The sequence below is a fragment of the Camellia sinensis genome, chromosome 9 (assembly GCF_055761805.1).
Source record: "Camellia sinensis isolate YWXY chromosome 9, ASM5576180v1, whole genome shotgun sequence".
Taxonomy (NCBI): domain Eukaryota; kingdom Viridiplantae; phylum Streptophyta; class Magnoliopsida; order Ericales; family Theaceae; genus Camellia; species Camellia sinensis.
Genome location: NC_138969.1, coordinates 44,751,405 through 44,763,867, shown reverse-complemented (window position 1 = coordinate 44,763,867; position 12,463 = coordinate 44,751,405). Strand labels below are relative to the sequence as shown.

Genomic DNA, 12,463 nt, shown 5'->3' with positions numbered 1-12,463 from the left:
TATATATATATATATAAATGTTAAAAAAATATTAATTATAGTAAAAGTGTATTGAATTTGACAAAAAATACCTTGTGTTTTTTAAAAATTGACTTTTACTTATAGAGACACTTTTTAGTAAGACTGAAAAATTATATATTTTTTCCGTTTGTTTTTTTTTTTTTTTAAGTAAAATTTTTAAAAAATTTATATGAAAACTTCTGCTTTACACATTCTTCTAGAAGAATTTTAAAAATAATTTTTTTTTGAAAAAATAATAAAAAAAGATCTACCGAAGGCAAACAATAAAAAATTAATTAATTATTTTTTTTTGGAAAGTTACTAAATTGTTTTATAAATAAAAACAAATTGATGTGATATTTGAGTTTTTTTAATTAATGACAAATAATTTAATAACTTTTTAATTATTTAAATTGTTCACTTTGTAGAATATTTTGTATATATCATCCATAAAAAAAAATTTAAATCGATAATAACTTTTTTTTATTTTATCACTTTTATTTATAAAAAAAAATAGATGACAAATACTTTTAAAAATAAGCCATCTATATACCTTTTTTTGCCCTCAAAAAAACTACTTTTAAACAAAAGAAGGCTAAACCAGTTTCACCAAATAGAATTTTTCACCAAATTTTTTTATATTTTAAACATGTCTTATTTATAAATAATCAATCGATTTTAAATGAGTTTCTAATAAACTCACTTCGAATAAAATTTTAATAAAATAAACACAAATCAATATCAAGTAGTTTGCAACAAGTTGAAACGCCTTCTTCTTCTTCTTTTATTTATTTTTTCTTTTTTTTTTCAATTGATAGGATATTAATTATAAATATAAAAAAAATATTATGTCAAATTGAATAATTAAAGCCCAATACCAAACAGTCATCCAGCCCAACAACCACCACAAAAATAACCTAGATTTGTGAGGAAATCCCCAAATGGAGTTAAAAGTCAGCGTTTTGACTTTTTAAAATTACATTATCTTTTTATCTTTTTTTACGTTTTTTCAAAAAAAGTTAAAAAAAAAAACAAGCTTTTAACTTCTCAAAATAGGCTGTGCACGGTGTGGTTCCGGAGATTTGAGAGTAAAATTATAAATCAAATGGCGGATTGACAAATTGCACTATGGGCAGTTTTGAGTGGATTGACAGATTAAAGAATATTCTAACCAATAATCAAGTATTTGTATAATATATAACACTAATTTACATAATATTTTTCATATATGTTATTATTAATTTGTAAAAAATTTCACATCTTAAATCTCTCTCACACTTATTTTACTTTGATATTTCATTAGATGTTAGAAAATATATATGTATTAACTATAGCGAAACAGAGCGATTTTGAAGGCAGATTATAAATTTAAAAGTTTAATCCATAGTTAGTGTATAGAACAGTGTGCATTGATGCGAATCGATGTAATTTTAATAAATTTGATGATATTTTATACAACTCTACTCATAATAGGAGAGATATTAACATCATATCAAATTTCTATTAATAGAAGTTGAATTTGTAATCTCACACCAGAAAATAATACAACACAACCATTCACTGGTTAATCTACTCTATCCTTCTGAGCCCAATAGAATTGTATGGTTATTTAAGGCCCAATAAGAACCATTGGCCCAATTACCCAAATCCATTTTTGGAATACTGTCACATGTAAGAATCAAACAAATGGCCATAGGTCCAAGCCATTGTAAAAAAATGTCAAGCCTAAACTGATACTAGTGTGTTTGGTTTAGTTTTAAAATTAAAATTTTAAAATTTGTTTAGTTATAAATTTTTAAATAAATTTTTGAGTTGTATATTTTGAAAATAATTTTAAAAAAATTGAATTCAAAATTTGTTTGGTTATCAGTTTTCAAAATTAATTTTTAAGTTTTTTTTGGGTCTTGTGTTTTTTTTTTTTTTTTTTATCTTGTAATCAAAAATTTTTTTTTTTGCAATATTATAGTTAAATTTGTTTATTTCTAATCTAAATTTAGTTTTTAGATGCATCTAATCTAACTTATAGGACAAAGTTTCACTCTAAATTTCTTATTTTCTAAACATTTTAAAAATTTTAACACAACTTTTTAGTTTCACATCTATACAATTTACATTTATTTAAAGCATTTTACATTTATTAAAAAAATTCATAAAACTACTGAATAAAAAAAAAAAAAAAAAAACTTGTATGATTTGAAAACTTGTGTTACAACTTGTTTGGGTTTTGAAAACTTATTTGTGAGCTTGGTGAATTGTGTTTTGAAAACTTGTCGTTTGGGCTTCTTCAAAATGAGATTTGAAATATATGTTGTTAAAATCCAAATCAAATAGGTTTTGGGTTTTTAGAAATGGATTCAAAAACCCAACCAAACGGGTTTCACACGACCTTACGCCTATATATATAGCTGAAAACTAGGGTTTTATTACTCTTCTAGTCTCTCTCGCTCTTTCTAGCTACTTTGAGCACACTCAAAAAACTCTCCGATCCGATCAGAATCAATGGTGGTTTTCGACATCGGAGCAGTACCCTTTAACCCGGACGGTTGGGGCCCACCCGAATCCTCTTCCTCCACCTCTCTCCTCCCAAACCACCCCACCAACGTCCCCTTCGCCCCCTTCTCTCGCTCCGACAAGCTAGGCCGGGTCGCCGACTGGACCCGCACCAACACCTACAACCAAACCCGCACCCAAACCCGCAACCCCTCCGACTCCGTCTTCGACTTCACCGGCGACGATTCCTTCGGCGGCGGCGCCGACGACGACTCCTCCTTCCGCCTCGTCGACGGCAAGCCTCCGCCGCGCCCTAGGTTCGGCCCCCGGTGGCGCTTCCAACAACACCGCAACCAGCTCCCCCAACGCCGCGACGAAGAGGTTGAGGCCAAAAAACGGGAGGCCGACAAGGAACGCGCCCGCCGCGATCGCCTCTACCACCTCAACCGCCCCGGCGGCCACGGCCAGCGGCGTGAGGCCGCGGTCTACAAGTCTTCCGTGGAGATCCAGCCGGAATGGAACATGCTCGATCAGATCCCTTTCTCTACCTTCACCAAACTCTCGTTCTCCGTCCCCGATCCCGAAGATCTCCTCCTCTGTGGCTCTCTCGAGTTCTACGATCGATCCTTTGATCGTATAACCCCGAAGAACGCTCGTCCTCTCGAGAGGTTCAAGAATCGGAATTTCTTCAAAGTGACCACCACAGACGATCCGATCATTCGCCGACTCGCTAACGAAGATAAAGCTACGGTTTTTGCTACCGATTCGATTCTTTCGACTCTGATGTGCGCTCCTAGGTCAGTTTACTCTTGGGATATTGTGATTCAACGAGTTGGGAACAAGTTGTTTTTTGATAAACGAGATGGGTCTCAATTAGATTTACTTTCTGTTCATGAAACATCGCAAGAACCATTGCCTGAATCTAAAGATGATATTAACTCTGCTTATTCGTTGAGTGTTGAGGCTGCTTATATCAATCAGAATTTTTCACAGCAAGTTTTGATTAGAGATGGGCAAAAGGTGAATTTTGAAGAATCGAACCCGTTTGCGAATGAGGGCGAAGAAGTAGCGTCGGTTGCGTATAGGTATCGGCGTTGGAAGTTATCGGATGATATGTATCTTGTAGCCCGGTGTGAGGTTCAGAGTGTCGCCGAGGTTAACAATCAGAGATCATTTTTAACTCAGAATGCGCTTAATGAGTTTGATTCCAAGTACTCTGGTGTTGATTGGAGGCAGAAATTGGAGACTCAGAGAGGTGCTGTGTTGGCTACTGAATTGAAGAACAATGCCAATAAGTTAGCCAAATGGACTGCTCAGGCGTTGTTGGCAAGCGCGGATATGATGAAATTGGGTTATGTGTCGAGGGTTCATCCTCGTGATCATTTCAACCATGTTATATTGGCTGTTGTTGGGTATAAGCCGAGGGATTTCGCAGCGCAGATCAATTTGAATACATCGAATATGTGGGGTATTGTGAAGTCTATTGTGGATTTGTGTATGAAATTGAATGAGGGGAAGTATGTGCTTGTCAAGGATCCATCGAAGCCCCAGGTGAGGATTTATGAGGTTCCGGTAGATGCATTTGAGAATGATTATGTGGAGGAACCATTGCCGGAGGACGAACAGGTCCAGCCGCCTGCGGAGGAGAATGCAGAAGACGGAGAGGCAAATGCAGCTACAAATGATGTGGAAGACAAAGAGATTACTATTGAGGCTTAAAGGGTATTATTACTAACTTGGCTATTTTCTATTTCCTGGAATGACTGTCTTTCATTTTTATTTAGGGTAAATTATAATGATCTCACTTTGAATTTCACTGTGCTTTTTTGAAATTTTTAGTCAATTGCTCGTTTCCTTAATGAATTATTTGTCAATGGATGTATTTTGATGATGTGATTACTTTTTAAACTAAAATGTCAATTTTGCCGTTCCATTAAAATTATCCTAACTGAATGAGTATCGAGTCCCTTGAAAACAAAAATGTGTTTGGCATACACAAGCGTTTTGAAAATAAATGGAAAAAGAAAAAAAATGTTTTGGTCACTTGCTTGAGGTGGTGGCAGGATATGGTGGACGGGTGGGGGTGACTAGAAGTGGCCACAGGGATTGGTGGCCACTGTGTCACCGTAGATTGCCAGAGGGTTTTGGTTGGTGGCTGAAGATGGTAGGTTATGAAGCATGAACACTCTAAAATTGGTGCTGTGGCGGTGTCCAACACGCGGACATGCCGAGGACACGTATGGGACATGACAGATGGCGTGTCCCTTTAATTTAGACTTAGTTTGGGAAAACTAAATAAGTGTACTTTTTGACTTTTTATGAAATATGGGTTGGGTTTGGGTTGGGTTTGAAGTGATGTGTTAGAGAGGTGATGTGACTTAAATAAGATGATGTGACTTAAATAGGATAGTGACTTTTTGACTTTTTGTCTTTTTTCAATCATGTCAAACTTGGCCTTAATACTTGTTTTGTAGGGGACACGGCGGAGACACGCGTGTCCATATCGGGACACGGCGGGGCTCACTTTTTATTTATTTATTTTTCTTCTTTTGCCTTTTTTATTTTGTAGTTTTGTGAAAAATATTATTGGATGTTAGATGTTGAATGTTTTTCCTTCTCGTCTTAGTTCTTGTTATCGTTTATTATTAATTTTTTGTGAATAGATAACTTATTAATTTGTTTAAATGTAGTGGTTATATTTATTAAATTAATGTTACTATGTTAGTGTTTGTGAATTTTGATTTAGGATGAATGTAATATGAATATACATAACACATTAAAATATATATATATATATTTAAAAAAAAAAAAAACTTCGTTGTGTCCCCTGTCGTGTCCATGTCTCCATTTTTTGGAAATTGCCGTGCCCCGTGTCGGTGTTTGTGTCCGTGTCCGTGTTTCATAGGTGATAGGGGAGTTGAGAGAGGAGAGTGAAAATTTGTTTTGAAAATAAAAAACACAAACGTTTCGTTTCCAAAAATTTTGAAAAAATTAGAATCAATTAAAAGAAAAGAAAAGAAATTTTGTTTTCAATTAAAAGAAAAGAAAAGAAAATAAAGAAAAACAAAAAGCAAAATTGTCAACAAACAACTTGTGTGGTGCAACTTATCACTGTTTTGACTTTTGTACTAGTAACAGCCTCGGTTGTCAACTTTACATTTTAGTCAAAAAGTCAAAAAGGTACTATAAGTTGTCACATTACTCTTTTCACTTTTTTGCACATCTTTTTATAAAAAGTCAAAAAGTTACTGAAATAGTCTGTTCCCAAATGAAGCCAAATAGGTCTTGTTATTTGGTGAACTTGTTTGTTTTTTGGCTTTTTAGTTAAAATAAGCCAGTTTTTTTTTTTTTTGGCTCCCCAAATGGCATTCGGACCCTCTAGAGTGATCCTGCATTAGAAGTAAAACAATGCCGTTTTGTTTTAAGAAAAAAAAAAATGGGACAAAATGTTACAAAGAGAGAGAAGATGAACCTAGAAGAATGACGTCCACTGCAGCTGCCGTAGAAGAATGATCGAAGAAGAAATCCCTAATTCCATCATCCACGTCTTCATGTTTGTCTTTGCCGCGGCCGCCGCCGCCACCACCACCACCACCATTGTTGTCGACCTTTGAAACCCAATTAGACCTCACTTGCTTCATTGAACCTCTCTTTGACCATGAGCCCTTCACTCTCTAGCTTCCAATTGTGATGCTATCCAAGTTGCCTACCTCTCATCAACATCTAGGGTTTCTTAATATTCCTTGGTAGAACAGCCACCATGGCCGTTGCTCAAATTCATCAAAATTCAAGCCTTGGAACCCTTGTCATAGTCCTTCATCGGAAGCTTGTTCTCCGATTCGGGTGGGAATTGTCTCCCAACCGAAGCTTGTTCTCCGATGTCTCCCAACCGAACACTCAGCTTGCGTTGCGGCTTTGTGCCGACGTTCTTGACTTCCACCGGTACACCTTTTGTTGCCTTTAGTTTTGCCCTTTGGGGGCTGTAAGCTCCACCATTGAAGAGGTGGTGTAGTGAGTATTTTTTTTCTCGCTAGGGTTCTGCAAAATGGCTTGTCTGTGTCCACATTTGTTTCGATTTTAGAGAAACGAATGATGAGAGAGAGAGAGAGAGAATGACTTCCACTGTTGTTGCCGGAGAAGAACAACCGGAGAGGAGTGATGTGTTCCACTTCGAGTTCGTCATCTCTCTTAGTAAACAGAACGATGTCGTTTTGATCTACCGCAAGATCACTCTAGAAAAATCTATTCTAGAGGATCCTACCGCCCCCCAGATGTGTACCAAGTCATATTGTTTGGTAGCCTAGTTAGTTTTTTACTTTTTGGTAAAAATAACGAAAACAAGAAAGTTTTTTGCTAAAAACAATCTAGTTTTATTTTTTTTTTAATTTCTTTTTTTACATTTTTGTTTTTGGCTTATTTTAAAAAATAATTTTTTTAAATTTTTTTTTTTGATGTGTGACAAATGATAGTGTCATTTTTGCTCATTAGGCTAGAAAAGTCAAATAAACTGACTTATAAGCCAGCCTCAAAGGAGAGGCCTCAGCTCAAACAACCCAAACCCATGTTGATGTTCAAACTTACTTATTTGCAAACCCAAATTGTATATATAGCTTAATATCTATTCTATATACGGTGGTGTTATATATATCAATTAGTGTACTAACTAGTTTGTCAACACTACTTATGACATTATTATTGACTCCACTCATTGATCACATTACAAATATCAAAAACCTCTTAAATTACGTCACATCATCAATTGGTACACTAGTTAGTACACTAATTGATGCATATAGCATTATTCATTCTATATATGGTTATATTTATGCTTTGTACTACAATATTGGTTATTTGGGACTTTATTTGCTACATTATTGGTTTGGCAAGAAGTAAACTACTTCTTGTAGGCCAACCCATTAAAATGACAAAAGCCATAATCACAGAATCTAGAAGAACAAGTCATATATGTGTGTGCGCGCACTCTCGCTTTTAAGAAGTAATTGGGAGTCAATATAAAATGTTTAACACAACCACACTGGTGCACTTGGTTTTGGACGTGTTTTAGAAATATTGAAATACGACACTCAAATATAATGTTTAACACAACCACACTGGTGCCTTGGTTTTGGACGTGTTTTCGAATTATTGAAATACGGCACTCAATGTTGCCATTGGATTGCCATGCTTCCTGTTTTCAGTGTTATATTTCGTAACATAGGATCTTATATTTATTCATTTTGTCGATTGATTCTGTTAATTTTGAATTTTCAGGATATCAAATAAATATTTGGTGGAAGCAGGGAGGCATAAAAGAAAAACTTGAGTTCCCTGTTTTTGGATTGAGGTTTTTATTTCTTAGCAAAATTGTCTGATAATTTAGTTAGTGCCATCAACTGCCCTTTCTTCTTTTAGCTTTGTTTGTATTTATAATTAACAGTTTTATTCACCTTTAAAATTTAAACTTGGATTTGTGTTGGCATGAATGCTTGTAATCAACGTTTTTTTTTTTCAATTTTGGCCACGTTTTCATTATTTTCCTTTTAGCACCCTTTTTTTTTTTTTTTGGGCGTGTATGTGTGTGTGTGTGGGTGGTTGGATTGCAATTTTGGGAGTGAAGAATGTGGTGCAGGGCAAGGTGCTCCAGTTAAGATTGTGAAACAAACCGAGCTATTCAAGCTTGATTTGTGTTTAACTTATTAAAAATCCATTCATGCTCTGTTCATTATGTAAATATGTCTATTTGAATTTATTTTGAAACCCGTTAATTTTATGAACTTGAATTGATGAGTTTATAACACTACTAAAAAAAATGAAATTGTTAAAGTTAAGCCCTATTGTAGTAGTCCCATTTGTTAGTGCAAGTTTTTTTTTTGTCATTTATTGATAGTTGCGATACATTTTTTCCCCACCCATTTGTGTTAGGGATGACAATGTCGCTCTGCCTCATGATTATTTCTTTATTAATCTTGAAAATTCATGTAGATGTTGCATAATTGACTCATTCTCGCTTACTTTATTTACAAATTTTTCTCAATTTTTATCTTTTACTCTTGAATAAGAAATACCTTACAGTGAGGGGACATGGGGGTAAGTGTTGTGCCTTAGCCTTATGACATAGTACGGGTGCTGCCAGGCCCGTTGGGGCATGTCTCTAGTCTATTTTCATGATTTGAGGATTGCTAAAAAGACATACCAATATGAAAGTGTTGGGTACTATTATTTAAATCAGAAGCTATCAATTTTGAATGTCACTTAAATTTGTTTAAGAACCCTAAAATAACCTCAGGAGAGTTGATTTGGTCGTCTTTTAACATTCTGAAAAGTTCACTTTGTGCAAAGGTGGCCCAACATTTAAATCTTATTTAAAAATTTAATATATTTTCATGTTAAAAAATATCAGTAAAATCAAGTAAAAATAAAAAATTTATAATAAACGAGAAATATAATTTATTTCATCGGCATGAAATCATTTTTTTAAGTAATGAAATTTTTACTATATAATTATTTTAAAATTTGTTATTTCTATTAATCTACATTAAATAAAATTTTAATAATTATTTAAACGGTTTAAAGTTTATCCCACCCAACTTAGCGTCCATTCAATAAAAATCAACATATTATTTTGAGTAAAGTCATTATTTTTTTGAATATTTTGCCAAAGGTCCTATTTGACCAATTAATATTCTATCAGGTCCTAACAAATGAACCAAGTTGTTCATGAACAAGTTCAGTTCGGCTCGTTAAGGGCTCGGCTCGACTCGGTTTGTTTAGTAAACGAGTCGAGCTCGAGCTCTATTATTAGGCTCGTTTAGTAAACGAGTCGAGCTCGAGCTCGTGTCAGTTCGGCTCGTTTATCTATATTTAAATTATATAATAAATATATTATTTATATATTAAATAATATTAAAAAAAATTATCAAACTGAGCTCGAGCTTCATTAATGTTAACGAGCCGAGCCGAGTCGAGTTCAAGCCTAATTTCTTATCGAGCCGAGCTCGAACTCAATAAACAAGCTCGGTAAGCAAACGAGCCGAGCTCGAGTTCAGTAAAACTCGGCTCGACTCAGTTCGTTTACAGCCCTAGGGCCTACTCGCTTACAATTAGTACAATTCAAAGTTTAATTGATTAAAATACCCCGCATTCCATATATTTATTTTGGGGGAAAACAAAGCAACCCCGGTTTGACTTTCCATTTATACTCTCAACTCTTAAATTGAGATGGGCTGAAAATTTCAACAAATCCACATTGCAATTTCGAAATTTTCACAACAAAAGCATTCACAATTGAAATTCTCGTATATTGTAATCATCTACTATAACTAGTTTCAAAATTTTAAAAAGGACAAAGAAGAGTAAGTTACTTTCATTCAAAACCTTAGTCTATTATAATCGTTTTTCAATATCTTGTTCTTGTTATCGATTGCATTGTAATTGTTGTTTATAATTTCGTTATTGCATTACTTATTTGTTCAGATCTCGCTGCAAAATTCATTGTATTCAAATTAGTTGTTGCAAGTCACATTCGATTCTCAGCTTTGTATAAATAAATTTGAGAAAATTTTCAATTTTATTAAAATAAAAATTACAAAATTCTTGACCTTTTTTTCCGTCTGTTTTTCTTTAACACTGGTACAAACCAAAAAAAAAAAAATCACAAAAAACTGAATAGAATTAAGAAAATTTTCAATTTGTATGAAACTGAGAATTTCTCAATTTCACACAACTAAATTTTTAAATGCTCTACACTTCACAAATAATTTATTTATTTTTTAATTTATATTTAATATTCATATTATTTTATAGACTTTGATGGGTAGGTTTCAAAAATATAAATTTCATAAAAATTGAGTATGTAAAATAGAAATAATAATAAAAATATAAAAAGGGTAAAACAGTCCACCAACTAAAAAGTTTTGAAAAACTTCGACTACCTGAGTCAAAAAAATTTACATGAGGCTTATAAGATGTTTGGAAAATGACTATTTTAATTTTTTATGAAAATAATATATAAAAAAAAATTATAGATCATGATGTGGTTGGATGCTTTATTTTTTTTTATTTTTTATTTTATTTTATTTTTTTAACTATTTTAATCCAAAAAAAAAAAAAAAATCACCGCACCAAATGGGGCCTTATTAGCCTAGTAAAGCCTCCGGCCACAAAGAAAACATATAGGTAATTAACCCCTTATATTTTTTAAAGTAAAAAGTATATATTTGAATTAATTATATTTTGTGTATTAATGTAAATAAATTTATTTTCAAAACCACCTCCAAATTAGGGTAATGTTATGATACATACCCTCAAAAGGGAATGTACTATATATAAATTATGATATTTGTGGGTTTAATTATCACAAATGTTATAACTTAATTCTATTGGAGTCCTAATTTAAAAAAAAAAAATATAAAAAAAGAAAAAGAAGAAAGTTATAACCAAATATTATATAAGATATAAATAAAAAGTTCTTAGGCCATGTTTATTTGACGGATTAAATTAGATGAGATTATTAGTACGGTGTGATTGAGTTAGTAGATTAATTGTGTGGTAGTATTAGATTGGAAATGCAAGAGCATCTTCAATCATTCATCAAATGTTTATGGAGAGTTTGATATGATATGATGCACTCTAACGATTTTCATCAATTCTGCCGGTTGTCCTGTTGGTCATCTGGTGAAAAGTAAATTTTCACCCATAGCTGGTTGTTTAGGAGGTCGACTACCAGTGGTCACCTACAAAATTTGATGAAAAGTTAAACTCTTTCTTGATTTGATGAAAAATTTGTCGCTTCCTTCATTTGATATCACTTTGATGTCATGGTTGGAGTAAAAAAAGTGTGTGTGTTTTATCAAATTTAAATTTGATGAAAAATCTGAGTAAGGGTTGGAAGCATTCTGAGATTAAAAAAAAAAAAGAAGTGTTTATTTGTGTAGCAATATGATGGTATTAGTTTGTTCGAATTAAATATATGAAATTATGTAAAAGTCCTTATTGTCTAGAAATTGACTCTTTTTGTTGTTGTCGTCGTCGTTGTAAAAATTGGGCAAAATGATCTTTCACCTTCAATCCAAGAGACTGGGTTAACAATCTCAACTCCTCAATGGATATGCTAATCTCACCCTTAAAGGGGCTTGGTATTCCAATTAGATTAATAATCCTATGACATTTTAACACAACCCAAGCATGGTTTTGGTGGACCTCTTGAATTGATAATCCAATCATCTCGTATCTCCTACGAGGCCAAACAAACATGAATCATAATCAAAATAATATTATAATTAATATTACAATGAATCTGTTGGCTATTTTTGACACTTCAAATGTTAGAAATGTAACTCAAGCGTGCCAATAAAGATCTGAAAAGTTCTTACAGATAATAAATGTCAATTTTTATCAAGCGATTGTATTAAGGTTTTCTTAACCTTAATGAAGAGGACAATTACTATATTGTGTTGAAAAGATGAACCAAAGATTTAACTTAAATTTGTAATAGAATGCGAGGGGGAGACTTGGTAGAAATTGCAATTGATTAACTGAATAAACAATTACAAAATGTTACTTTTAGTAAGAGCAATTTTGAAACTTTTAAACCAACCGGGTTTTGGGATTATAATAAGGCTAATTTACTTCTACGAAATGTAAGTACAATGCATAAAAGTAAGGTGCAAAAATTTAAAGATAAATAAAATTGATAAAGAAGTAGAGTCTAGATTTGGTTGAGACTCTTTTTAGTTTTTGCTTCTATCTATTTATAGCTTTCTCTGAGCGCATTCGAAGCAGTTAGACTACTATCTTCTACCATGATCTCCCTCTCTTTCGTTACTTCCAAGGGTTATAATTCTCTTTTTGTGCGTGTGTAACTGCTAGCAACTGGTGGTGTTATATACACCAATAGGTATACAAATTAATGTATCAATATATGTTATAATATTGAAATTTTAAAATTATGAAACCCACCCATTATACAAACTAA

At 33.0% G+C, this 12,463-nt stretch overlaps 1 protein-coding gene across 1 annotated transcript; it reads left to right on the top strand.

The window, feature by feature from the left end:
- Nucleotides 1–2,238: 2,238 nt before the first annotated feature.
- Nucleotides 2,239–8,022, top strand: LOC114295659 (eukaryotic translation initiation factor 3 subunit D). The gene is made up of 2 exons (XM_082886743.1): nucleotides 2,239–4,212; nucleotides 7,762–8,022. Exon 1 carries the CDS (start codon nucleotides 2,500–2,502, stop codon nucleotides 4,207–4,209), a length of 1,710 nt encoding a protein of 569 aa, XP_082742869.1. The 5' UTR covers nucleotides 2,239–2,499; the 3' UTR covers nucleotides 4,210–4,212; nucleotides 7,762–8,022.
- The last annotated feature ends 4,441 nt before the right edge of the window (nucleotides 8,023–12,463 follow it).

Coding starts and splice junctions, on each gene's coding strand:
- LOC114295659 (XM_082886743.1), top strand. CDS start 2,500: ATGGTGGTTTTCGACATCGGAGCAGTACCCTTTAACCCGGACGGTTGG.